At 24.4% G+C, this 27296-nt stretch overlaps 12 protein-coding genes across 12 annotated transcripts; 5 read left to right on the top strand and 7 right to left on the bottom strand.

Annotated features, from left to right (window-relative positions):
• Positions 1-12: 12 nt before the first annotated feature.
• On the top strand, positions 13-3114 carry SRAE_1000342200 (Dehydrogenase, E1 component domain and Transketolase-like, pyrimidine-binding domain and 2-oxoglutarate dehydrogenase, E1 component family-containing protein; the record flags this gene model as incomplete). The annotated part of the gene is made up of 2 exons (XM_024650610.1): positions 13-438; positions 481-3114. The coding sequence occupies 2 exons, from the start codon at positions 13-15 to the stop codon at positions 3112-3114; spliced, it is 3060 nt and encodes a 1019-aa protein (XP_024504370.1).
• Positions 3115-5805: 2691 nt separating this feature from the next.
• SRAE_1000342100 (Zinc transporter ZIP11) lies at positions 5806-7090 on the top strand (the record flags this gene model as incomplete). The annotated part of the gene is made up of 3 exons (XM_024650609.1): positions 5806-5926; positions 5971-6283; positions 6520-7090. The coding sequence occupies 3 exons, from the start codon at positions 5806-5808 to the stop codon at positions 7088-7090; spliced, it is 1005 nt and encodes a 334-aa protein (XP_024504369.1).
• Positions 7091-7374: 284 nt separating this feature from the next.
• SRAE_1000342000 (Zinc finger, RING-type domain and Zinc finger, RING/FYVE/PHD-type domain-containing protein) lies at positions 7375-8382 on the bottom strand (the record flags this gene model as incomplete). The annotated part of the gene is made up of 2 exons (XM_024650608.1): positions 7375-8138; positions 8184-8382. The coding sequence occupies 2 exons, from the start codon at positions 8380-8382 to the stop codon at positions 7375-7377; spliced, it is 963 nt and encodes a 320-aa protein (XP_024504368.1).
• Positions 8383-9693: 1311 nt separating this feature from the next.
• SRAE_1000341900 (Protein PTHB1) lies at positions 9694-12084 on the top strand (the record flags this gene model as incomplete). The annotated part of the gene is made up of 2 exons (XM_024650606.1): positions 9694-9994; positions 10040-12084. The coding sequence occupies 2 exons, from the start codon at positions 9694-9696 to the stop codon at positions 12082-12084; spliced, it is 2346 nt and encodes a 781-aa protein (XP_024504367.1).
• Positions 12085-12143: 59 nt separating this feature from the next.
• Positions 12144-14089, bottom strand: SRAE_1000341800 (Exocyst complex component 7; the record flags this gene model as incomplete). Its single annotated transcript, XM_024650605.1, has 2 exons — positions 12144-13982; positions 14024-14089. 2 exons carry the CDS (start codon positions 14087-14089, stop codon positions 12144-12146), a joined length of 1905 nt encoding a protein of 634 aa, XP_024504366.1.
• A 403-nt stretch (positions 14090-14492) lies between these two features.
• SRAE_1000341700 (WD40 repeat and WD40/YVTN repeat-like-containing domain and WD40-repeat-containing domain-containing protein) lies at positions 14493-16259 on the top strand (the record flags this gene model as incomplete). Its single annotated transcript, XM_024650604.1, has 2 exons — positions 14493-14510; positions 14559-16259. The coding sequence occupies 2 exons, from the start codon at positions 14493-14495 to the stop codon at positions 16257-16259; spliced, it is 1719 nt and encodes a 572-aa protein (XP_024504365.1).
• Positions 16260-18129: 1870 nt separating this feature from the next.
• On the top strand, positions 18130-18441 carry SRAE_1000341600 (Hypothetical protein; the record flags this gene model as incomplete). The annotated part of the gene is made up of 1 exon (XM_024650603.1): positions 18130-18441. One exon carries the CDS (start codon positions 18130-18132, stop codon positions 18439-18441), a length of 312 nt encoding a protein of 103 aa, XP_024504364.1.
• A 176-nt stretch (positions 18442-18617) lies between these two features.
• On the bottom strand, positions 18618-19355 carry SRAE_1000341500 (PIN2/TERF1-interacting telomerase inhibitor 1; the record flags this gene model as incomplete). The annotated part of the gene is made up of 1 exon (XM_024650602.1): positions 18618-19355. One exon carries the CDS (start codon positions 19353-19355, stop codon positions 18618-18620), a length of 738 nt encoding a protein of 245 aa, XP_024504363.1.
• Positions 19356-19580: 225 nt separating this feature from the next.
• On the bottom strand, positions 19581-20323 carry SRAE_1000341400 (Hypothetical protein; the record flags this gene model as incomplete). The annotated part of the gene is made up of 2 exons (XM_024650601.1): positions 19581-20143; positions 20188-20323. The coding sequence occupies 2 exons, from the start codon at positions 20321-20323 to the stop codon at positions 19581-19583; spliced, it is 699 nt and encodes a 232-aa protein (XP_024504362.1).
• A 332-nt stretch (positions 20324-20655) lies between these two features.
• Positions 20656-22341, bottom strand: SRAE_1000341300 (Tubulin binding cofactor C-like domain and C-CAP/cofactor C-like domain-containing protein; the record flags this gene model as incomplete). Its single annotated transcript, XM_024650600.1, has 2 exons — positions 20656-22284; positions 22330-22341. 2 exons carry the CDS (start codon positions 22339-22341, stop codon positions 20656-20658), a joined length of 1641 nt encoding a protein of 546 aa, XP_024504361.1.
• A 421-nt stretch (positions 22342-22762) lies between these two features.
• SRAE_1000341200 (Hypothetical protein) lies at positions 22763-25808 on the bottom strand (the record flags this gene model as incomplete). The annotated part of the gene is made up of 3 exons (XM_024650599.1): positions 22763-23219; positions 23256-24336; positions 24383-25808. The coding sequence occupies 3 exons, from the start codon at positions 25806-25808 to the stop codon at positions 22763-22765; spliced, it is 2964 nt and encodes a 987-aa protein (XP_024504360.1).
• Positions 25809-26193: 385 nt separating this feature from the next.
• Positions 26194-27263, bottom strand: SRAE_1000341100 (Misexpression suppressor of KSR 2; the record flags this gene model as incomplete). Its single annotated transcript, XM_024650598.1, has 2 exons — positions 26194-27047; positions 27092-27263. 2 exons carry the CDS (start codon positions 27261-27263, stop codon positions 26194-26196), a joined length of 1026 nt encoding a protein of 341 aa, XP_024504359.1.
• Positions 27264-27296: the final 33 nt, after the last annotated feature.

The following is a 27296-nucleotide window of genomic DNA, read 5'->3' as shown; positions in this document are numbered from 1 at the left end:
CAAATAGCAACAATGCTTGGTAAAAAATTATTCATTGCAAGTGCAAAAATGCATACTATGCTTAAGCATACAGGACGTTCTATTAATAGTCCAAGTATCAAAAGTTTAATTCAGGGATTTAATCCTAATATAAATACTGCAAGATTTTTATCATCAGCTAATAATGAATCTTTCCTTTCTGGTTCATCAGCCAATTATGTTGAGTCAATGTACTATGCTTGGAAAGAAAATCCTTTATCTGTTCATAAAAGTTGGGATATTTATTTTAGAAATGTAGAAGGTGGTGTTACACCTGGACAAGCATACTCTGCACCACCAACTTTGTCACCAGGATCTACTGCCGTTTTTTCTCCATCTGTTTCTTCAGCTGGTGGTCGTTTAGATATGAAAGGTGTTCAAGATCACCTTAACATTCAATTATTAATTAGAAGTTATCAGGTAATTATTATTTTTTTTTATTAAAATATAATTTAAATATAGACTCGTGGACATAATATTGCTGACCTCGATCCTCTTGGTATTAATAGTGCTGATTTAGATGATACAATTCCCCCTGAATTAGAATTATCTTTTTATGGTTTTACTGAAGCTGATTTGGAACGTGAATTTATTCTTCCACCATCAACTTATATTGGTGGTGAACAAAAAGCATTAACTCTTCGAGAAATTATTAAACGTCTTAAAAATATTTACTGTAAATCAACTGGTGTTGAATATATGCATCTTAATAGTTATGAACAACAAGAATGGATTAGAAAACAATTTGAAACACCAGCTGTTTCACAACTTGACCAACATGCTAAAAGAACATTGTTTAAACGTCTTATAAGATCAACTAAATTTGAAGAATTTTTAGCTAAAAAATGGCCAAGTGAAAAAAGATTTGGTTTAGAAGGTTGTGAAGTTCTTATTCCAGCAATTAAACAAGTTATTGATACATCATCTGCTGGTGGTGTTCAATCAGTTGTTATTGGAATGCCTCATCGTGGTAGATTAAATGTTCTTGCTAATGTATGTCGTCAACCATTAGCTAGTATTTTATCACAATTTTCAACATTAGAACCATCTGATGAAGGATCAGGTGATGTTAAATATCATTTAGGTGTTTGTATTACAAGAACTAATCGTCAAACTGACAAAAAAATAAAAATATCTGTTGTTGCTAATCCATCTCATTTGGAAGCTGTTGATCCTGTAGTACAAGGAAAGGTACGTGCAGAGGCATTTTATTCTGGTGATGAGAAATGTGAACATAATCTTGCTATTATGCTTCATGGTGATGCAGCATTTTCAGGACAAGGTGTTGTTATGGAAACATTTAATTTAGATGATCTTCCATCATATACTATTCATGGAGCAATTCATGTTGTTTGTAATAATCAAATTGGTTTTACAACTGATCCAAGATCATCACGTTCTTCACCATATTGTACAGATGTTGGTAGAATTGTTAACTGCCCAATTTTCCATGTTAATGCTGATGATCCAGAAGCTGTTATGCATGTTTGCAAAGTAGCAGCTGAATGGAGAAGAATTTTCAAGAAAGATGTAATTATTGATCTTGTATCGTATCGTCGTCATGGACACAACGAATTAGATGAACCAATGTTTACACAACCTCTTATGTATCAAAGAATTAAAAAAACTAAAACTGTTCTTGATAAATATCATAGTCAAATAGTTGCAGATGGAGCTGCAGATGATAATTTTGTTAAAGAAGAATTAACAAAATACGGAAATATCTTGGAGACAGCATATGAAGAAGCACAGAAAATTACTCATGTAAGACACCGTGATTGGCTTGACTCTCCATGGGATGATTTCTTTAAAGGAAAGAATGCTAATATGATTCCATCTACTGGAGTTGATAAAAGTAGTGTAGATAAAGTTATGGCTAAATTTTGTTCTGTTCCTGAAGGATTTAATCTTCATAAGGGTTTAGAAAGAACACTTAAAGGAAGACTTCAAATGTTACAGGAAAATAAAGTTGATTGGTCTATTGGAGAGGCTCTTGCTTTTGGAACACTTTTAATGGAAGGAACACATGTTCGTTTATCTGGGCAAGATGTTGAACGTGGAACATTTTCTCATAGACATCATGTTCTTCATGATCAAAAAATTGATCAAAAAGTTTATAATCCATTAAATAATATTTCATCTGATCAAGCCATTTACACAGTATGTAATTCATCATTATCTGAATATGCTGTTCTTGGTTTTGAACATGGATATTCAATGGTTAATCCAAATTCCCTTGTTATTTGGGAAGCTCAATTTGGAGATTTTTCAAATACTGCTCAATGTATAATAGATCAATTTATTTCATCTGGTCAATCTAAATGGATTCGTCAATCTGGACTTGTAATGCTTCTTCCACATGGTTATGAAGGTATGGGACCAGAACATAGTTCTGCAAGACCTGAACGTTATCTTCAAATGTGTAGTGAAGATGATCAACTTGATCGTGTAAAATTCCCATTTGGTGAGGAGTTTGAGGGAAAACAACTTAATGCAACCAATTGGATTGTAGCTAATTGTACTACTCCAGCAAACTTTTACCATCTTTTAAGACGTCAAGTTTATATGCCATTTAGAAAACCATTAGTTGTTATGACACCAAAATCTTTACTTCGTCATCCTTTAGCTAGATCACCAGTTGAAGATTTCTTAACTGGATCAACATTTAAACGTGTTATTGGAGAAGATGGTCCACCATCTCAAAATCCATCTTCTGTTAAAAGATTAGTTTTTTGTACAGGAAAAGTATATTATGATATTATTGCTGCTCGTAAATATCTTGGACTTGAAGATAAAATTGCTGTAACACGTGTTGAACAAATGGCTCCATATCCATATGATTTGATTTCAGCTGAGACAGAAAAATATCCTAATGCAGAATATGTATGGGCACAAGAAGAGCATAAAAATATGGGAGCATGGGGATTCTTCCAACCAAGATTCCTTTCATTAGACAAAAAATTGGTATATGCTGGTAGAAAACCAAGTTCATCTCCAGCTACAGGAAACAAATACACACATTTACAAGAACAGAAACACCTTCTTGCTGCTGTTTTCAACGTTGATGACAAAGATCTCAATGGTTTTAAAGCCTAAAAATAAATTGATATAACGAATTTAACGAATAGGTGAATGTGTTTTTTCTTTGAAAACAAATAAAGATTTTTACTAGGGTTTTTGGTTACTAAAAGAATTTTTGGTACTATTCATTTTTGTTGGTACCATTTCTTTTCGAATAAAAAATGTAAATAAATTTCTGTTTATTTTTAATTTTTAACTGGAATTAATTTTTAAAACACAAAAAAAAATTTTTATATAATACTTTTAAATATCAGGTTAATTAGTGTAATGATGAAAAATATAATATGAATTTGTCTTTGCAGAATGTAGTAGGTTTTTAATTTACTAAAATTCAAAATGAAGAAAGATAGAATCAAGAAAAAAATAGTTCTACAAAAACTGAAAAGTACATAGATGTTTTATTTGTTATATGATACTAACAACTTTGCTTTTATTTATTATTAACAAGTAAATAAAACAATAAATAATTAATTAATTACTACAACTGTCTGTAATCTGCCGAAGTTTTAGTTTCTTTCTTCCAACTAAACCAAAAATATTTGGTAAACTTTTTAAGCATAATAATATTAATTTGTCAATATTATTACGACAAAAAAAACTTCTAAATACTATTTTTGAAATAATGTTAATTTTTGTATTTTAAAAAGGAAAGTTAAGATTTTTTTTAAACATTTTATTAATCTTGTGTATATTTCAAGTTAAATTGAAAGATTATTTTACATAGAATTAATAAATACATTTAGTAATTTTTATTTACATTTTTTTTTAAAATAAAGTACATGTTTGTGTGTTGTAGTGGAGGACAAAACGTTTAAATGTTGTATTATATTTTCAGACTGGATGTAATTTGCACTTTCACAGAAAAATATATTTCACCATTTACTTTCTTTGGTATAAAATTGTAATATGCACTTATTTATTTATTAAAAATGTGTTTATTTAAATATAATTTACTTTTGCTTTTAAACTACATTATTGTTTAATTTTTAAATCATTTATTTTTAAAATTAGATAATAAATTATAAAATTCAACAACTTTAAGAATAATATTTGAAATTGGAAGTTTATGTAAATTTAATATATAAAACAAATCAGATAATAATAAAATTTATATATTTTCAATTAATATAAACCGAAAAATTATATATATTTGTTTAGAATTCATTAAAATATTATTAGAAATATTTAAGATAAAAAATTTTAAATAAAAATGCATTAATAGTATTTTGAAATAAAATAATATATATAAAAGAAATGTTTGTAAATTATATTATAAATAATAATATTTTATTATCATTATATTGGTATTTATTTTTTTTAATTTATAAGTTTAGAAATTTTTCAGAAATATTTATATTTAAACAATTAAAATTTACATTCTTATTCTATTGGAATTTGATATCACTTATTTCTTTAATACATTTTTGGTTGTTATTCTAGACTTATAAAACGTTCAAAAACCAATTAATTTTTTTTTACTTATAACATTTTTTAAATTGTTTTTTTTTTAAGAAATTTGTACATAATGTTTGATATTTTATTTTAATATTTACATATTTATTTGTTTTTATAAGTTAATTAAGGTTAAATTAGTTATAATATTTTAAACATAAAATATATTTTAATTTATTATAAAGTTTAATTATTTTGTATATTAAAATTTTCATATTTATTTGTTAAACAACTAAATTTAACCAATATATTTATTTATTAGTAGTTATCCGTCAAAACGTTTCCAACATATTTAAACAAAAAATAATTTATAATAATTATTTATTTTGCCATTTTATATCCATTGATTATTAATGAAAAAATAAATATTATATAGTAGTAGAAAATAGCTCAATTAAAAAACAGGTTCAACGAAGCAATTGGGACCTTTGTTTTTATTTACTAAAATCAAGTTACATTATAAAGTGATGTAACAATACTATTCGTCAAATGATAAAATTCTTTTTTTTTTGTTTAATAATATATTTTTCATTTAAATGATATAATTGTTTACAAATTTATTATATCTTTAAAGTATGTACAAAATATAAATGATTCTTTAGATATAAATGAAATAAAAATTTCTTTTATTAAAGATACCAATATTAAAAATTAATACTAATATTTCTTATATCCCATCACAACTTATCTTGGACAATTGTTTTATATGCGTGGCGTATATTAATATTATGTAAATAAATAATATTTGATAATGATATTAGATGTATTAATGAAAATGTTTCAATTATACATTTAAATTATCAAAATTTTCACATATTATTATTATTTTTTTTAAATATATTTTATATACTAATTTTTTAATAGTAATTGTTATGATTAATAACTTAAAATGATAAGTAAATTTTTTATCATTTTTATTTTATCAATTCTTGATAACATTTATATATCATGACGTAATAACATATTGTTAAAAATAAAAATTTTTATCAAAGTTTCTTTTTTTAGATAAAAAATGTACTCTAAAATTATTAATATCTTAATTTTTATTTATATATTTTCTTATACTCATTAGAATTATTTATTACTCACTTATATTTATCTTTTTTTTTTTGCCTCGTAATATTTGTTATTATTGTATCATAAATAATAACTATTTATCATAATTTGTTGACTCTAAAACTTTATTTATTATTTTTTTTTTAATATTTTTTTTTTATATAGATATAATACTTATATTAATTATATAAAAAGATAATGCTACGGGAATTAGATCCTATACCACAATCTTTAGTTGCATCATTTTTTACATGGGGAGTTACAGCTCTTGGAGCAGCATTAGTATTTATTTTACCTAAAAACTCAAAAAAATTTTTAGGTAAGTTTATATATTTACTTATAAGATTAATAATTAAAATAAAGATGTATCTCTTGGTTTTGCTGCTGGTGTTATGACAGCTGCCTCTTTCTGGTCTCTATTAGCACCATCAATTGAAATATCAGAACAAAAATTTGGAAAATATGCATGTATACCTGTTTCGTTAGGATTTGCTTTAGGAGCATTTTTTGTTCATATTGCAGATCGCCTACTACCATCATGTTTGACAACAGATAATAGTGTTGTCAAAATACTGACAGATAAGATGGGAGGTAATGATTCAACATTACCTTTAAATGGTGATATTGATAGTAAAGGAATTGAAGAAAATAGTAATAGTTCTTATATAGATTCAATGTAAGTTTAAAAAAAATAACTTTTATTTATAAAGTTTTTATCTTTTGCTTATTACCCTGTTAAAATATTTTTATTATTAGATATTTTTAAGCATATATATATCTTAGGTAGTAAAAGTTTTTATTTTATCAATTATTAATATAATTAATTAATATAATTAGAAAATAAGCATTTAACCTTAAATTTTTTGTATACCCCTATTTTATTGCATGTTTTGTGCTCACAATCATTAATAGGTATGATAATTCCGATATACGTCATCGTAAACAATCTTGTAGGAAAAAGGATCCCCTAGATGGTATGGATAAAGAAGCAATACGGTTAGCAGAACAAAATTATGCCCTTTCATGGAGGAGAATCTTATTATTAATAATGGCTGTAACTGTACATAATATACCAGAAGGTATGGCTGTTGGTGTTGCTTTTGGTTCAATTGGAAAGACACATGCAGCAACATTTGAATCTGCTTTTAATTTAGCTCTTGGAATAGGATTACAAAATTTTCCCGAAGGTTTAGCTGTTTCATTACCATTAGTGGGTTTTGGTTACTCAAAATATAAAGCATTTTTATATGGACAAATGAGTGGAATGGTTGAACCATTTGCTGCACTTTTTGGTGCTGCAGCTGTTATATTTATGGAACCTGTGTTACCTTATGCCTTGTCTTTTGCAGCAGGTGCAATGATTTTTGTTGTTGTAGATGATATTATACCTGAAGCACAACAAAATGGAAATGGAAGATTAGCTAGTATTGGAACTATTGTTGGATTTATTGTAATGATGGCTATGGATGTTGGACTTCAATAATTTAAAATTTCTATATTCAATTTAAAGTTTATTGTTTTATCTTATATCAATTATTGGCTTTATCTATTGAATTATTGTATGGGTATTACTACCATCTCTCAAGCCATCTTTATTAATATTATTATTATATTTTTTTATTATTTTGTTTTATTTTTCCAAATCTCCTTTGCCTTAAACTGAATGGAAAATTTTTCTATTTAATATTTTATTTCTAAATAATGATAGCAATATAAATTACAAAAATATATGTACAAAAATATATAATTTTTACAAACAAAATAGAATTAATAATATACTTTACAAATACCTTCAATTTCTTGTCTACATATTGGGCATGATTTATTATTTTGTGAAAATAATTTTGAGCATTTATCACAAAAACAAACATGACCACATGGAAAACACAAGCATGTTTTTGATTCTGTTAAACAAACTACACATGATTTATTATCTTCATTTTCTTTAGATTTTTCTAAAATTTTTATTTCTGTTTGTAAAGGTTTTGTTTGATCAATATAACAATTATTTAGTTGTTGATGAAGAATTGGATTTTGTAAAGGTATAATAGAATCTTCTAAAGGTATGATTGAATTGTAAAATGGTCTACCAAGACATATTCCTTTGGTAGCTAAAAAACTTTTTAATCTAAGTTTATTAGTTTCAGGACTATTATTTGGATCATTATACACAGCTGTATTTCTTTTGGATGTGTCATCAAAATAACCTGGCAATAAACGTGTGATTACAGGAACATTTCCTTCATAATTTCCATTATACCCAGTATCCATTGGAGATCTCACAAAAAAGAGATTTGGAAAAGAAATAGAACATTTGAAAACAATCCACAAATTATCATGAGGAACAACACAACCAATTCTTGAAGATTCATTAAGACTTAAATTTTCCATAATAAATTCACCATTATCATTGTAAAAAAATACACACTCCTGTATTCCCATTTCAAATTTTCTACCACTTACTGCAAATATCTCTGTAAAAAGCATACATTCAGGTAGGAGCAAATGATTAGATGGTAACAAATTAAAATCTAAATTTGAAGGATTTTGTAGTGTTAATCCAACAAAAAAGTTACTTCTATTATCCAGTACTTCTAATCGAATATGAAATTTTTGCCCTCTTCTTAATGCCATAGCCGAAAATATGTATTCTTTGTCATGTGCCAATTTACAAAAATTTTTTACATTAATTGAAGTATCAGTAGTTCCAATATTCTTACAATAAAATCCATTAGTACAAGTTTGTGGAGAAATTCCAGATACAGATTGAAACATATTTAACTGATAAAAATTTTTTAGAAATAATGGTTAATGGTTAGATGAGATAATTAAAAATTATATATATATATATATATTTATATATTTTTCTGGTGAATAATATATAATATAAAAAAATATGGCAAAAAAAAATGATATCAAATAGACTATTCTTTTGTTTTATATAATAGAAATAAAATGACAATATATCTTAACAAGTTGTTAAGTTAAAAAAAAAATTGATGAAAAGATTATTTCTATTAGCATAACTATTAATAATAGGAAAATACTTTTTAGGTCAGTAACTAAAATAGATACAATAAAGTGTGTATTGATTCCATATTTTTATTTCCACTTATCTACGCGCCATTTTATATGTATCGGGACCAAAATGAATTTTTAATAGTTGTACAGTATGCTTCAAAAGGATCTTCCAATTATAAAAGAAATATATATATAATAAAAATTTTTTCTAATTCCTACAATTTTATGCTAAATTTTTAGTTATTTATTTTAATTATCCTTATCATATTTTGGATAATTGTATTTGTAATAAATTTTTTTAATTTTATAAATAATGTTTCGTTTATTTTTTAATGTGTTAACTTTTAATTATAAACTTTTTTTATTTTTTAATGTAAAATAATTTTTTTATAAGAAAAATATATACATCACAATTTGGGAAAAAAAATTTAAAGACATAGAAAATGATAAAACATACTTTTAAATAGTTTCAATTATTAAGATGATATTTATGATGAAGAATAATATAAATATTCCATCTGAAAGATTTAGTTTAAAATTCTTAAAAAAAATGTAGAAACACTTTGAAAATCTCTAATATTTTTGGAAAATAATTTTTTTTTAATGATAATGCTATTAAAATGCCTTTAAAGCATGACATTTTTTTCAAAAGAGAAGATACAAAAGAAAATCAGATAGGAAAATTTTTTCTTGAAAGAAGAAAGATTCTTAGTACTAAGGTAGGACAAGTATAAGAAACAATTGTTAATCAAGTATCAATTCTAGAAAATGTTTCCAAAAAAAATCAATTTTTTACAGTAAGAATTTTTTTGACAATGTGAAAAAAAAAATGAAATTTTGATAGTATAAAAAATAATATAAAAGATACATATACTTATATAATAAAAAAAACTTTTGTGTACTATCTTATATATTGATTATAAGATATCAATTAAGATATATTAGTTTCATAAATATGAATTATTACCATGACAACAACATAGAATATATTTAATTTCATTGTTATATTTTACAAATTATATAAATATTTATTAAATTTTGTTTATTTTTTTTCTAATTAATTTTATGTCACTTTTTCGTTATCATGAATTTATTTCTCATACATCTTCTGAAGCAACAACTATAGATGTTGGTTTTTTATTAGGTAAAAGAGATGTTGTTGCGATTGGTTCATTAAATGGTACATTATCAATTCTTGATCCAGGAATTGATATAGAAAATAGATCTACAAAAGCATTAATTTTTGAAGAACTTTTGGAATATCCAATATTACAATTATGTGTTGGAAAATTTTTATCTTCTCTAACACAAGATCTATTGGCTTGTCTTCATCCAAAATTTTTAACATTTTATAGGATATTTGAAAGTTAGTTTTATAAATTTTTTTTTTATATCATAATAAAATATTAAGTGTCTGAAAATATTTATAGTATTGAAAAAGTTATGGAACATAAATTACCATCACATGGATATAATATGTGTGTAGGAAAATTTGGAAAAAGTAATGATGATCAAATATGTGTTCAAACTTTAAATTGTTCTTTATCGGTATATGAAACTGAACATTTTATTTTTACAAGACCACTTCATGATGGTTTACATCCAGGACCAATATGTTATACAGAGGAAAATGATAGTATTCTTATTGCAAATGGACATTTATTATCATCAATTAAATTTCAAACATTAGCTTCAGCTTCAAGTATTGTAACACAAGGAAAAAAAGAATTATCACATGATTGGTGTGTAAATCTTGGAGATACAGCTATTGAAATGATTGTTGCTGAAACATCACCTGTTCAACCATCTGTATTAATTTTATGTAAAAGACTTTTATACTGTTTTACAGTATCAGGAAATCTTCGTTATATTATAAGATTTGACTATATTGCTTTATGTTTAAAAACATATGAATTTCTTTCAGATTCATATATAAGATTTTGCATTGGTACATCTACAAAAAATCTTCTTTTTTATATGGATACTAAACTTATGTGGTCGACACAATTAGATTTTATTCCAATATCTATTAGAGTAGCAACATTTACAGAAAGATACAGAAGTATGATAACAGTATTATCAGATGAAGGAAAATGTTCAACAATTTACCTTGGAACTGAACCACATCTTTTTAAATTTTCTGTCTCTGAAAATAGGTTTATTGATTTTGAAGAACGAAAACAAGAATTAAAGGAATATGAAACACAAATAAAATTGTTGACAGAAAAAGATGAAAATGATGTTATCATAAAGGCTGATGATGATTTATCAACTCCTAAAGAAATGTTTATGGTAAAATTTGAAGAAGATTTTGATAATAATGATAAGAAAAACAAAAAGACATGTTTTCTTTATGTAAGTGGTAACAATTTAAAAACCCAAATATTTGTAAAATCGCAAATGGGAATTATCAAAGATGAAATTTTTGCTTCAGGAACAATTGATAAACATGAAATAAATTTTGATAATGATAAAATTTCTGTTACTGATACAAAAGTTAGTTTTTTTGGTATTTTTGAAAATGGAAAATGCATGGTTACCTATTCATATGTTCCATTAAATCTTATTTGTCGAACAGTAACACCACAAAGAAATGCAAACTTTAAGTTAAGCTTCGATTCTAAATATACAGCATTACCTTTATCTAAAATCTTTGATGAATTTGAATTTGACAATCAATATCAGGTAGCATTTCAAATGTTAAATTCAGAAGTTTGTGTTTCTATTTTTATTGCCAAATCTTCAAACAGATATCGTGTTCAAAGTAACTCAACAGAATATCTTTATTTATTTGTAAATGAATTAAATAGAAGAATTTCATTACATTATGATGATCCAAATTTACGTTGTGCAATTCCTCTTGAAATGTTTACAGATGACATATGTAGATTAGTTTCCAAAGAAGGTGTAATAAATGAAGTTAAGAAAAAACTTGAAAAATATACTATACAATTTAGACATTCGCAAATGCTATTTCTGACAAAGTTAAAGAGTGATCGTGAAGAGATTGAAAGTCATGTTCAAATGTATTTAGATTATTGTTATAAACAATTACATTCTGAATTAGATAAACTTATATCACTTGAAGAAGAAAGACAAGAGCTTATAAAAGATTTAATACCACTTTTAAATTTATTTTCCCTTCTTATGAAAATGAATGGTGTTGATTTAATATTTGATGGTTCTATACTTGAATCTTCAAATCAAGATTTTAGTTTATTATTTGGTACTTTATTATCAACACAAAAAGGTACACCCATTCAAGAATCATATGATTCTATATCAATAAGAAAATTAATGGATTCATTATATAATTCAGATGGTTTTCTTACAGGAATCATTGAAGAGGAAGAAAATGAATTAGAAGAGGAAGAAGAAGAGAAACTTAATATTGAGGAACAATTTGAATTTTCTAACTTACAATCAGGTTCAATGAAAGTAATTCAAACAGAATAAAAAATTAATTTATAAATTAATATTTTTATAAATAAAATACTTTTTTAAATTTTCTTTGTTTAGTTACTACTGTCAAACAATTCGTCAATTACAACTTCAATACTTAATGCATCATATTTAAAATTTTTGTCTCCACCTATGGATTCAGTCATAATAGTATAGAAACGTTCATGATTTTTTAGAATCATTTCTTTAATACGTGATTTAATTAGGTATGCATATGCTCCATCAACAACAGTATAATTTTTTTGTGTCTCTAAAATTTGTTCTAATTCTTTTTCAAAAGCATTATAAATTGCTTTTAATTGCCTTTTATCAATATCAATTAGAGGTTGTGAAACAATCGATGAAACTCTTTGCCATGATACAAGATATTTCTCAACACAATTTGCAATTTCCATTTGATAAAAAGATGTTAAATTAATATCATCTTTCATTACAGCAGACATTGCAGGATCCTGTAATCTTTTAGCAATATAATTATAATTATTTAACATAAATATAGATGCTAATGAATCATCTTGAAAAATTTGACATTTATTTTTTAAATTTTTACCAAGTGCAGATAAAACTTCAGCAAATAATCTTGGTACATGATTTTTTTCATAATGTGATGATATAGCTAAAATATTTGAAATAATTTGTTTTTGTTGAAGTAAGGCTTTTAAAATTGATATTGTATTAGCTGTTATTTGATGTACATTACCATCTAAAGGAACAGATTTTGTTGAATCATTTTGAAGTCTATCAACATATTCTCTAATTGATGAAGAGCAAGCACTATTTAAAGTATTATAAACACGATTATACGGTATATGATCACCTTCAGCATTCTCTGATAATGATGCTAATTGATTATGATGACGCTGGAAGAATTTACAAACAGGAATCAAAGATAAAAAATTAGTCTCAGACGAGTCGAGTAATGATGTTAATTGATCAAGTACAAAAATCATTGGTTTCGTTACAATTGCTCTTTGTACAGAAGCCTCATATTTTACATTTCCAATAACTTGTGAAGCAATATCAGCTTCAATTTCAAGAAGCATAAGAAGAGATGAAAATAATTGAGCTATATATTCATATGATGTATCTCTGTAATCATCTATCATATCTCCCTTATCTGATTCACTACCTTTAGCAATTTTACGTAAAGCACTCCGTAAACCACCACTTTTTTGACTTTTTGTTTGTGTTAAATTTAACAATCCACCAGAAGCATTTAACTTTAAATTGGTATTTGATGAAATATGAATCAATAAATCATTAATTGTCCTGTACAATGTTTGTGATCTAAGTGATGTATAATTATTAAGACACATTGTATTTTTGGAATTTTTTAATAACCATTTACAACATTTTCCAACTTTATTAATATTTCTTAATGATTTTAATGAAGAATGACTTGTACTAATAGGTTCATTTTCTTCATCTAAATTCTCAAGTATCTCTTCAGGTTCCAACTTTATTGTTTCAGCATTAACAATAGTTATAAAATCTGTCTCTAATGTTGCTAAACCACCATCATGATAATCTTGTAATTTTCTTAATTCATCTTCATAAGTTTTTTGTGTTGAAAAAAAATGAATAGCACTAATAATATTATCCATTATTTTCAAAAATTCATCTAAATTATTTACAGCATTCCCAGCTTTCAATACCTCTTCCATATCAGATGTTTTTTCATAAAATTGCATTGTTGTATCAATTAAATTTAAAAGACTGTTAACATTTTGTTGTCTTCTTTGTACTGTGTCTGTTTTTAAACATAATGGCATTACTGTTTTTTCAAGATACCCAACTCGATCATTAAATTTATCAATAAGTTTACATATTGAATTGTTAATTTCTTTCGATTTTTCTAATGATCCTTTAACTGATTCTATCCATTCTTGATCCTATAAATGATAATAGATTTAATTTTTTTTTTTTAAATTACTCTTTGAAGGCGTTTTGTTAACTCAGCAGCACTTAATCCATCAGTTGGAGGAGTGAAATTCATCATTATCACTGATAGATAATAAAGATATTTAGGTTAATCTCCTTACAACAAAAGCTAAAATAATTATTTCCAATAGTTGTGTATTTTTTATAATACTAACTTAATTATGATATAATATAAATTATAATATAATAGTTTTTTAATTTTAATAATGTTTTTATTTTTTAATAAACAACATGAGGATGTGGACAAATTGAATAGACATGTATTAAAAAGTTACCTTCATACAATTATAAAATACGCCGCGGTCAATACGTATTTTTTTTTTAACTTCTGTTAAGTGTTACTCCCAGTAAAGATATATTAACATTTGGTGTTTTATCACTCATAAAATATTTTGTATTAATATTTTTAATATCCATTTCTATTTTTATTTTTTTATTTTTAAAGATATTAAATTTATAATATGACGGATCTTCAAATGGTTTGTTAGTAATATAAAAATGTTATTATTAAATAATTTTTATTGTAGAAATCTAATTCAAAAAAAAAATCAAAACAAAATGTCAAAATAAAAGAAATTTTTCTTAGTAATAATGATGTTGATAAAATTTTAAATAACGAGATATATATTAAAAGTATGAATGAAATTATAGAATCTTATGATAATTTAGAAATATTAAATTCTTTTTTGTGGCCTACTTTGGCAAATCCTTTTTTACCTTCTTTTTCTAGAAGAACAAGTGTCAATTCGATGGGTATGGAACAATTAACTACTACTCAGGAAGTATTTAATTCAATGATGACTTCATACGCTAATACCATTTTGTGTGGTATAAGTAGAAATCATTTACCTACCACAAAATTATCAAAAAGAAAAAAAGCAAAATTAAAGTTTATTTTTAATTGTAAATCAAAATTTTCCATGGAATACTTGAAGAATGATATTGATAATAAACATGGATATTTATTAAATCGTTCAGATCCAATCAATCTAGGAAAATGTTACAAAGAAAATCGTATTTCAACATCGGTAAATATTAGAAAATTATTACGTATTTCAGAGACAAATCATTATCATGGAAAAAAAGTACCAGAATCTTTTAAAGATGACATAAAAGTAGTTATAAATAATATGAAACTTCCAAATAAATATTATTATGTTCAATCAAATTCTGTAGAAATAAAGAATGTAGAATTTTTTGATGATGGTAACAGTTATATTACTATTGATAGAGTTGGACGTACAGAAATTTTTAAATATAGTAATATAAATGGATTGTATAAAAAAAACAAAACTATTGCATATAGTAATAATTTAATTGTAGAAGATATGCTTATATCCCAAAAAAAAAAAATTGTTTATATTTCGCAATACCCAGGTCACATTCATAGTATTGATCTTGAAGATCTAAATCAAAATTATTTGGTAAATAATCTTATAATATATATTCCAGATTTTTCGAATTCTAATGTTATAAAAAAAATTTGTTTTAAAGATCAAGATGAAAGTTTTTTAATTTGTGGTTCAGCTGATGGAAATGTATATGGATATGATGTAAATAAATTACAATTGGCTTTTAAAGTTAAATCACATTATTCTGTAAAAGATGTATGTATGTTGTCTAAGGATAATTCAAATGTTTTTGTATCTGCTGGAAGAAATTATTTAAATGTTTTTGATAGTAGAATACTTAAAACAAACTCTGAGTTATGTTCTCCAATTGCAATTATTACAGATACAAATATGATATTTAATCATGTTGCATCACGTGGTGATGGTAATTATGTTGTTGTATCGTGCAATGAAGACAAAATTAAAGTTTATGATGTTAGATATGCCAATAAATATATTTTTGACAATGGAGATGACTCTATACCTGAAGGTTTAGCAAATATTGGTGGAATTGAAATGAATAAGATTCCAGAATTTAGTGGTATATGTAAAAGTAAATTTTCACCACCTCATACAGGTAGTAGATATATTTATACGGGATGTTATGATGGAAATGTTGTTATTTTTGATTTATATACTGGATTAAAAATTAAAACAATATGGTGTAAAGGTTTAAAAAGAACATCAGCATTAGATTGGCATCCATTTAAAAATGAAATAGTAGCTGGAGGTTTTTATGGTAAAGTTGCTTATATTACTGATGAAAAACATATAAAAAGTGCTAAAAAATGTAGTAATTATTCAACTGTCATAACACCATGTGTTACCACTCATTAAAGATTATTTTAGATTAATCCTTTTTTAATATCATATATACATAGATTAAATTTAAAATAGTAAATTTTTTTTATATATTATGATAATAGTAATTAATGTAGGTTACATTAATTATAATTATTTAAAAGAAACATATTAATTAAAGAAAAACAAACAAATTGATACAATTAAAATTAAATTACAACATGTATTTATTGTAAATAAAAACAAATATTTTAGAAAACAGTTGCTTTTAGTTTTTTGATATCTAATTTATATCAATATTTAAGATATCAAATTTTGAATAAAATTCATAACAATAAAGGTCAAACAATTTTTTCAACTTTTGCACCTAATTATATCAAAAATTATAGTTTTAATTGGTAGAAACCTGTAAATGTCAGCAAAATATAACTAATATATTTACAAGAAATTTTTTCACTTCAAATAACTTAATAATCTTGTTTATATTAGTTTATAATAATATATACGTAAATAAAAAAGAAAGTATCCCAAATGTTTTTATAAATTTTTCTTATCTTTTTTAATCTATATTTTTTTTTTATCTAAATTATACGTTGCTCCATAAATGTTTCATTTAAAACAAAAATAATACATATAAAAAAAATGAAACAAATCATTTTGTTATAATTTAATTTTTATAGGATTATTTTTTTATATCATAACTACATTTTAAATGTCGATTTTTAAATTGTGATAATATTCTAAATTTTTAAAACACAAGAAAAAGAATTATCACAAATGAATCTTTAAAATAGAAATATGTTTGTTCAAAAGGTTTTTATAACTATATTTTAATACATATCTTTATAAAAGACTTTTAAATTTCAAAGCAAATAGTATAATGATAAGAAATATTATTTTAAAAATTTCATTGTAACAAGAACATATTGCAAGTTTTATTATAATATTAAAAAAAGTTATTATTTTTTTCTTCAAATATAAATTAATGAAATCAAATACCACAGAATTGTAGAAAAAACCTTCAATAAAATAAATTTAAATTTCATAGAAAAATTTTATTTCTAAACCTTTTTTAAAAAAAATACAGTCAACAAAATCCAAGAAGAAGATTAAAAAGATATAAAAAAGCCTTATAGATAATGACTACTATAATAACTAAGATATATTTTTTAATATATATTTTTTCAACTCGTAAAAAAATATCACGAGTTATCTCCAAAGTGGGAAAATTGATTAATATTGCAAGGAGACTATTTTAAAATATAATATTTTGTATTTATATTATATTTTTACATTTTAAAAAGAAAAAAAAAATTAAAATAAATCACGTATTATATTATTTTTAAACAAATGGCAATATATAAAATTATTTTGTCCAAAAGACCACGCTGAGAGTTTATCATATTAATAATCACTATTATACCTGTATCGTCATTTTACATTTTAAAATTGTTTTCTTTGACAATAAAATTCTCTATCAAATCATATGACATAGATAAACAAGGACAGCTCTGTTAAATATATTAAAGTAAAATAGTTATAGAAACGCCTAGAAGTTTTTCCCCCATGTCCCTTTATTTGTAAACAACTTTTGGTATAAATTTTGTATATTTGTATTGTTAATTCATTATATTTCAGTTCCTATAAATTTATACAGTTGATCAGTTAAATTTTAAGTGTTAATTTTTATTACTTTTTAATTGTTGACAAACATTGATTTTTATAAATAAAGCTTTTACCAAGTGATGTTTTCAAATTTATTAGTTATATAAAAACATTACATTGCATATATATTCATTATTATTTCGTAGTCTCTAACACATATTTATATTTCATAATTTTTTACATTTATAGATATTATTTTTATCGACAATACTAATTTTGAAAAAAAAAACAAATTATTAAGATGGAAAGTAAAGAAGATATTGCTAAAAAAATGAAAGAACTTGGTCATGGAAAAGCCAAAAAAATAGGTTCTGGTATCCGTGTTAATTGTAGTAGACGAACATCTGGTGGAGAAAAAACAGATAGTTCTGATGACGATGTTGATATTCGTACTGCTGATAATAACCTCATGTTTGACATTGAACGTAACTTGCCAAAAAAGGAAATTTGTGACCAAACATTTACCAAACCCGTTGTTCAAAATGTTCCCAAGAATGAATTTAAAAGAACATGTAACAGTAAACCTGTCTTCCAACCGCAAAAGACAAATTAAAAAATTCATTTTATGGATTGGTCTTTATTTTAAGGTTAAATGGAGTGACGTATTATAACATGTATTTTTTTTTATATATAATTTTGAAAATATTTTTGATGTCATTTTATTTTTTTCTAAATAAAAACTAAAAAACAATTTTTCTAACAAGTCAAAAAATGTCGATAACAAAACAATTAACAATTAAAATTTTCTTCTTTGATTTTCTTGGCTTTTTTCTTTTTTGGCTTTTCAATTGATTCTTCCTCTATTTCTTCCTCTTTTATGTTATTTTTTTCACTTAATTGAAGTTCTGTTCGTTTTGCATTAAAGGCTGCAAGTTTTGCTGCAAAATAGTCGTTCACATTTATTGAAGAAACAATTTCTTCTTCTTTTTCTTCTACCTCTACTTTCTCTACCATTTCATCATTTTCTTTTTTTACATTACTTTTGCCAAATATTTGAAGTTTATCAGCGTCTGTTGCCTGGGACAAGTCCTTCCTTTTAATAAATTTCTGATAGTGAATTCTTCTTTTAGATATACGAGCACGTTCCTCTAAGTTAAGTACGTTGTCTTTTGATTTGTTATCTTTATTTTTTTCATGTTCCTCTTCATCACTACTTTCTTCTTCATTTTTAATTTTTCCTTTTTTATTTTTATTTAAATTTGCTAAAATACTAGCAAAATCGTCGTGATGTCCAACCCATGCTTTATCATTAACCCCATCACATCCAAGACCTTTTTGTGTATGATTTGATTTAACTTTTAATCCATCTACATTACCTTGTTCATCTTTCCCTAAACCTTTTCCTTCTTTCCATCCCATTTTTGCAAGTAATTTTTTAGCAACAGAATCTTCCGAATTTTGCCATTTTAAATTATTTGGATCATTTGGAATTTTTTGTTTACGCTTTCGTTCTGCAAGAATCGACATTAAATATTAAATGTAAAACCCTAAAAAATATAATAATTAATATTTTAAAAATAAAAATAAAGTAATTTAAAAAGAATTATGGGTGAATTAATTTTTGTTTACATCTTTTGGAGAAATGTTTTATTATAATTAATAAAAAAAAGTTTGTTGTTTATATAGGAAAGTAATTAATAATCAGAGGGTATTATTAATAAAAAAAAATTTTTTTAAATTTATTATGAATTATTATTTGGCATTTTCGGCATTCTCATCATTAATTTTTTTTTTCTCTTCCTGTTCTTTTTCTTTTTTTTCTTTAAGTTCTTTTATAGCAGCAAGTTGAGCTTTTAAATCTTCAATATTTTTCATTCTAAGTTTCATTGTCTCTTGAGATCTAGCCAATTCTTTTACTATTTCATCTCTCCTTTTCATTCTTTTATCCAATTCATCTCTTAATCTTTTTTCATTTTCTTTTATCTTCATAACAGAAGCTTGAATATGCTCTATTTGTTCTCTATTTTTTCCACTTAATAAGTTATCACTTGATAATTTGATTTCAAGATACTTTACAGCTTCTGCCAAATCCATTTTTTCTGTTTGCTCCTGTTTGTTATCATTATTAACTTCTTCTGACTTATTATCTTCTTTTTTGTCAATTAAAGCACTTTCCAAATTTTCGCGTACTTTTGATATTGTTTCCTCAGTCAATTTACCATCTTCTGTTAATGGTTCAGAGTCCAAATGTTTACTTAACTTTGTTATTTCTTCAATCATTACTTGCTTTTCTTTTAATTGATTTCTTAACTCTTCTATAATTAATATTAATAAGTATATTTTTTTTAACTCAACTTACCTAAATGTCGTTTCTTTCCTTCAACTTCTAGTTCCTTTTTTTTAAGATCATTAATTTGTTCCATTTTTTTAGTCAAATCTAATGTTTCATCAATAAAAGATTCTTCAATTTTTTTTTTATCTGATTCTTGAACCATAATGAGTAACAAATTTTTAAGTAAAATTAATATAAAATGGATTAATCTAATAAATTGATTAGAATTTATATAAAATTTTTGTGGTTCTTCTTAAATACTCCGCCTTTATACTATTATCATTTAACAAATGCCATTCAAAAGTTAATAGTAATAGATATCGTTAAAGCATTTGTTAGGAAAGAATGAACAGAAAATAAGACTGCAATCATATTACAACTGATATGCTAATAAAAATTATTGAGATATTTATATTATAATAATATATATTATTGAGATATACGAACATTTTATACATCAGAAATTAAACATATTATAAATATAAAAACATTGATTTAAATACATTTTTTTAATAAATATTGTATATCTTTTTTTGTAAGAATGTCTGGTATTTGATTAAAATTATTATTTTTTTGATATATCTTAGATAATGAATTTTCCCAAGATTTTATAAATTTTGATGGTATTGTTTTGGAGCAAAAGTATTTAAAAAAGTCAGATTTAAAATTCATGTTAAATATTGTTGGTTGAATATAAAATGAAGTTGGTGGTAAAATTTTATATATTTGAAAAACTTTTTCATTTAAATAATTTTTTTTATTACATATTGATTGAGGGAATAATTCATCTAAAATTAATGGTTTTGACCATTGGTTTTTGTCAATTGGTAATAAAGACATCTGTGCCATTTTAAGTTGATTTTCAAGATCTGTATAAAAAACATTATATGGAGCGATATTGATATTTCTTGAATCTGATGAAATAATTGGAGGAGTGTATGATGAAAGAAAAATTGTTAAATTTGAAGAATTTTTAATTATTATTCTGTGTGTAATAACTGAAATTGATGTATTATGAACATTGTTAATAAAAATAATGTCTTTTACTGGACCAAAAATTATTGGTGAACAATCTTTAGTATCTGAGATAACAGTACTACGTGTATATTGTGGAACAAATATATATGAACTTTTATTTGTACCATTAGTTAATTTTATGTTTATTCCACCATAAAGTGGACTTGTAAAAAGTTCTATATGATTCCAATTAGCAACCACAAGTTTTCTATATTTTGCTCCTAAACTAGGTGTAAATTTTTTATGACATTCTTGATAATGATTTATTTGTTTTGTATTATATTTAATGTGATCATAAGGTAAATCATGAACAGCAAACATATCTTGTTGAAGAATCATATCTAACATACCAACAATTTCATCAAATCTTATTTCATTACTATAAAATGTTGTTACAATTTTCTTTGATAAAATATACCAACATTTTTGAGGTAAAATTGATCTTTCATTAATTGTTTCTAATAAATCTACAATTGTTCCTTCAAAAACATAATTAAAATTAATAAGATGTTCTATATGTATTTTTGTTGAATCTTCAATACATTCTACAGGTTTATGTGATTCTTTTATTAATTTTTTCATTAAATTTGGATTACATAAAAGGATAACTGAACAAAATTGTTTTAAATTTATTCTAATATATTCATAAACAGTTTTAAAACTTTCTACATTTTTATATTCATTAGAAAAAAATTCTCTATATCCAGACATAACTATTACTAATGCTAAAAATAATATATTTATTTTTACTAGTTCAATTTTTTTCTCATCTAAATTTTTTAATGATACAGATATATCAGAGTCTGCCAAAACTTCTTCCATTAATTCCTCTTTACTAATAACTGACTTTTCGTCTTCATTATCCATTTCCTCAAGATGTTTTGCACTTATAAAAAATTCTATAGCAATATTGTCGGTTAATAACATTTTTTGTAATGCTATTCGATGCCAATCTGGATATGTTATATAAAGTGTACCATTAAAATACCCATGATAAGAAATAAATTGTAAGGCTAGTTTAAATGTATCAACATGTGAGGTACCAAATGATATGCAGGTATGATCAACAATCATCGAGAAATCACCTCTCGGCCATAAATATGATTTCTAAAAAATATTTTTTTAATTATAAAAAAAAATTAATAAATATACCTCAATTTTCATATTTTTTAATAAAAAATATTAATAGTTGAAATATAAAATAAAAAATTTTATACAATCATTATTATTGTGCCATTTATTTTATATTATAATATAAATAAGGATATCTTATAATAAAACACTTTTTTTGCTAATGTTATATATAATGATATTACTTTAGTTTTGTAATAGAAAAGTAGCACATTACTATTTTTATGCAAACATTTACAACTTCTTTATCCTTAGCAAATGTCGTCATGGTGATAAGAAGCTATAATTTAAATTCACTTTCATATGAAATTAATTTTTTTTTTTTTTAGATAATACTAAAACTTCTTTAAAACATTCATCATAAAATTATAAATTTATAATGTTGTAAAAAAAAAAAAATAAAAACAAACATAAATCTAGGGTAATTAAATATTTGAAAAAAATAACAATGATATTATTCGGCAATTAAAAAAAATACATTACAGACACACTTCCAAAAAGCAGCATTTCTTCTAAAGTCTTCAGCAACACGAATATTTGTTGGATTATATGGATTTAACAATGGAATACTATATGCATCAGTAATAGCTTTAAAATTGACCACCATCAATGATCTATCAAATACTTTTGTCATGTTTTCAAATAATTCATCATTAAATATAAATTTATAATAATCACATCCTGCATCTAATGTTAAGAAATCACTGTAAATATTTTGCAAATTTTGAATAATCATCTTAGGATTTTTCATACTTTGTGCTATCATCACTGTCATGTCAAGATATTTTAAAGTATAACAACATGTAGCCATTTTAATATACATTATATCATCAACAGCATTCTCAGGAATAGATTGTTTAAAATTATCACTACATATTAAGATAACTTGCAAGTATAATCTCATTGCTTTTCTAAAATCACCTATAAGTAAACAAAAATCTCCATACATTCGTATCCAAAATGCATTATGAGGATGAACTGTTAAAGCATTTTTAAAAATATTTTGCATTAATATTTTAAGACTAGGAAAATCTATATCTATTTTTCCTTTTTCATCTCTAATATATCCTTTAAAAGCATTCTTACTATAAGCAAATATCTGCCAAATTTTAATATCATTACTAAAAATTTCTATTGGAATGTAACCATTAAGCATTGTCTTATTTTTAGCATATGCATCATTTAATAATGCAACAAGAAAATCTATCAAAAGATCAATACAACCTTGTTCTTTTAAATTTTTTGTAAATTCTATTAATTCTCCCATTTTTGATGCAGGTATATTTTTATTACCTTTTACATGTTTAGAAGATTGAGGATTATGTTGATAAAAATATACCATTAAAGCATTATATACATTTCTTGATGCTTTATTAACTCTGTCAGATGTTCTTGATTTTGTCTCAGCAAGAGCAATACAATAATGAGCCATAGCCTCAGATAATCTCCAAATATCACAATTAAAAGAGTCCTGTTTTTTAATATCAGTAATTGGTTTGTAACTGCAGGTGTTAAGTAAAAATGTACAATAAGTAGAAAGAAAATGATTGATAATAATTGGTGAATTAAAACTAACAACATGATTAATAACTAAACATGCAGTTTCAGCTAAACTTTTTGTAACATTTTGCCATGCTTCAGTTTTACTAACTTTAAAAATTTTTTCATTCCATGAAACCATACTACCTCTCAAATTATCAAGAGCCAAAAATCGTTGATAATAACTTTTACTTTTACTATCAATTAAATTTAATGCCTCAATTTCTTTGTGACAATTTTTCATTAATATTTGCCAACCTTCATCATTACCAACAGCTTCCAATTGTTGCATCTTAACCATTAATATATACAAATATTCATGTTGTGCTTTCATTTTATTTTTTAAAAACATTTCTTGTAACATGTATGAACATTTAAATTTATTAGATAATAAAACTTTTTCAAATTGCATCATTATATCTTTTATTGCTGCTGGATTAAAAGCAGTTATTAAATTCCAATATGGTATTAATGGTAAGCATAAATAATCTATAATAACATTATTACTGATAACATATACTAATAATAAATTTACCTTTTAAATCACTTCCGTCTAATGTGACATTATAAAGTTTTGATTTTTCTTCTTCATCTTTTTCTTTTTTTAAAATATCAGCAAAACGAAACACTATTTCTTGACCACATGCTGGAACTTCTTTTATAATTCTTCTATTATGTAATGCTTTGTATACAGCAAAATTACAAGCATTCTCCCTAACACTTTTATCATTATTTGGATCTGTCATAATTTTAATACATTGTTTAATAATATTTAATGTTAATGTTTCTTTTTTTTCTGTTACAGTTGCAAGTCCAATTTTTAATGGTAAACCTTTATTACCATCCTTATCATTATTCCATATTTTTGAACTTAACTCAATCTTACTATTATTATTTAATTTCCAAATATTACTTTTTAAAAAAATATTTTCATGTTCCATTAAATTTTCATCATTTGATAAAAGTTTTGGTAATTTTACACGTAACATTTGACAATATGTTTTTATTCTATCACTATTAACATTCCATAATTTTCCAAGATTTTCTTTATCCATTAATTTTACAACCTCTTCCAGACATTTTACAGCAATATTTTTTCGAAGTATACTTAAATACAAGATACATTCTTCAAAAGTAATTAAAGCTAAAAATTCATTTTTAGAAATTGATTCCTTTGACATTTTAATATTTAAAATTGTGTCACTCACAGAACAAAATTCATTTTCAGCATTATTTATAAATTTACAATTATTAACATTAAAAATGAAACAATCAGCTGTTGGTAATGGTATATTGTCAAAATAATCTGATTCACTAACAACTTTTTTTAAAACATTAAATATTTCTAAAACATTTGGAATATATTTTGAAAGTTCTCTAATTGTATTATGATTTTTTTCTGCAAAATTTAAAACAGGATCATAAATTCTTTCTGGATTATTTACAGTTTGTTTGATTAAAGGTTTCTGTATTTTCTCATTTTCCTCCACTACTAATATATATTGTGCTACTATCCATACTATAAAAATAGTTTTATCATTTAATAACTCTTTTTCTTTTAAGCATAATTCTTTGGAATAATCAGAAAAACAATTGTAACCCTTTGCATCCATTTCAGGAAAAGTCCACCGAAGTATCTTCATTATTAAATCTCTCATATATAGTGGAACTATACTATCTGAAATTTTTCTCATATCCCATTGAAGTGAAGCACACAATTTACTAACATAAGTATAAAGATCTTCAATAACAATAGCTTGATGTGCTCCTCCTTTTACCTTAGATTTCATAATTTGTTTTAATTCCTCTTTTTTAAATATTGTTTGAAGAAAATTCTCCATTAATTCTAATTTTTCTTTATCTTTTGATGTTTCCAAAAATTTATCAAAAGAATTTCTATCACATACAAAATCCAAAAATGATATTGATGGTAATTCATATAAAAAATTGTATGTATCCATCTCCACAAAAAAATATTAATAATTAACTAATCAATATTAATACAAGGCTATAAATAATTCAGTAATTAATTGGGTTTAACTTTTTATTGCTTCAAAACAATGTATATGGACCAGCAAAAAAGACAAGCAAAAGGGGCGCTAACGCGTATTACAAAGATTTTATGATCTCGAACAGAATATATCTATTCACAGTTTGGAATAATATCTGTTGTTGTTAATGTATAAGATAATTTATATTGGCAATAATAAAAATAAACAAAGCAAACTTATGAATATCAAAAAATTTTTTATTCTTTTTAAAAAAAAAAAATATCAAACATCGTAGTTAAAACAGTGAAATAAAGATTAGTTAATTGGTATTATTAAAAATAGGTAGTTTTTTTAATTATTCATCAAGTGTTGTGAAGTGAGTGTCAGCAACAGAACGTATTCCATTACGAGCGTTGTTCATCTGTTTTACGAGCTCCCTAACATTTATTTTTGTAAGGTAGCCAATTCCTTGAAGAAATAGTACCATGCTTTCAGCAACCTTTTCTGGGCTATCGTCAAGAACTAAGCCACAACTGTCTTGGAATTTTATCCATTCACTGTGAGCTGGATCTAAACATTGATTAACAATAAGTGTCTGTTCAATAAATGGAGACCTAGCTCCAACTATCTGCATTACAGGAACTGATAATTTTGGACCATTTTGACCATCTCTTGAAAATTGAATTGGAGTTCTATTTAAAAAACTTTCAATGTATGCAGCTACATTTTGTGGATGTGAAATATTATGAAAAAGAGCACGATATTGTCTAACGATATCTGGATTACACTCATCTAATCTTTTTCCAAAGTGGTGCCACATAAGATAATCAACAGTAAATGGAGTCATTCCTTTTGTCCTTAAATAGTTAATATTTACTTTTTGGTATCCCCATTCTACCCATCCAGCAGTTGTTGGATCACAATTCACAAGAATTAAAGCAATAAGTCGTTTCTGATTTTGAAGAGCATATCTTAGCATAACATTTGCTCCAGCTCCAACACCAAGACCAATAATCTCTTTAAAATTAAAATGGTCTACAACACATTCAACAATTCTTGCCAAACCATCCATTGTTGGAAATTGATATGATGAATCTAAAGGCTCAGCATCACTATGCTGTCCTGGAGCATTAATATTGTATACACAAAATTCTCTACTAAATTCAGCTATCGTTCCAAATTGAAAAAAATTTTGGAAATTTAATTCAGCTAAAATATAAGTAAAGTATTATTATCTTCAAAAAAAAACATACAATCTAATCCAATGTCATGGAAAGTAACAATAGGTAGTTTAGCTCTATCACCATAGATTGTTACTTTAACTGGACCAAAAGTAGTATTGACGTTTTCTTCAATATCTTGGACATCATGCTGATAATCAGCATCTTGAACTAATGGAAATGTTCCCATTTCAACAGAATTCATTTTTATAAACAACTTTATCTGAAAATAAGAAAT

This window comes from Strongyloides ratti (assembly GCF_001040885.1).
Source record: "Strongyloides ratti genome assembly S_ratti_ED321, chromosome : 1".
NCBI classification, from domain to species: domain Eukaryota; kingdom Metazoa; phylum Nematoda; class Chromadorea; order Rhabditida; family Strongyloididae; genus Strongyloides; species Strongyloides ratti.
The sequence above is the reverse complement of the archived record's forward strand: the minus strand, read 5'-3'. Positions and strand labels throughout refer to the sequence as shown.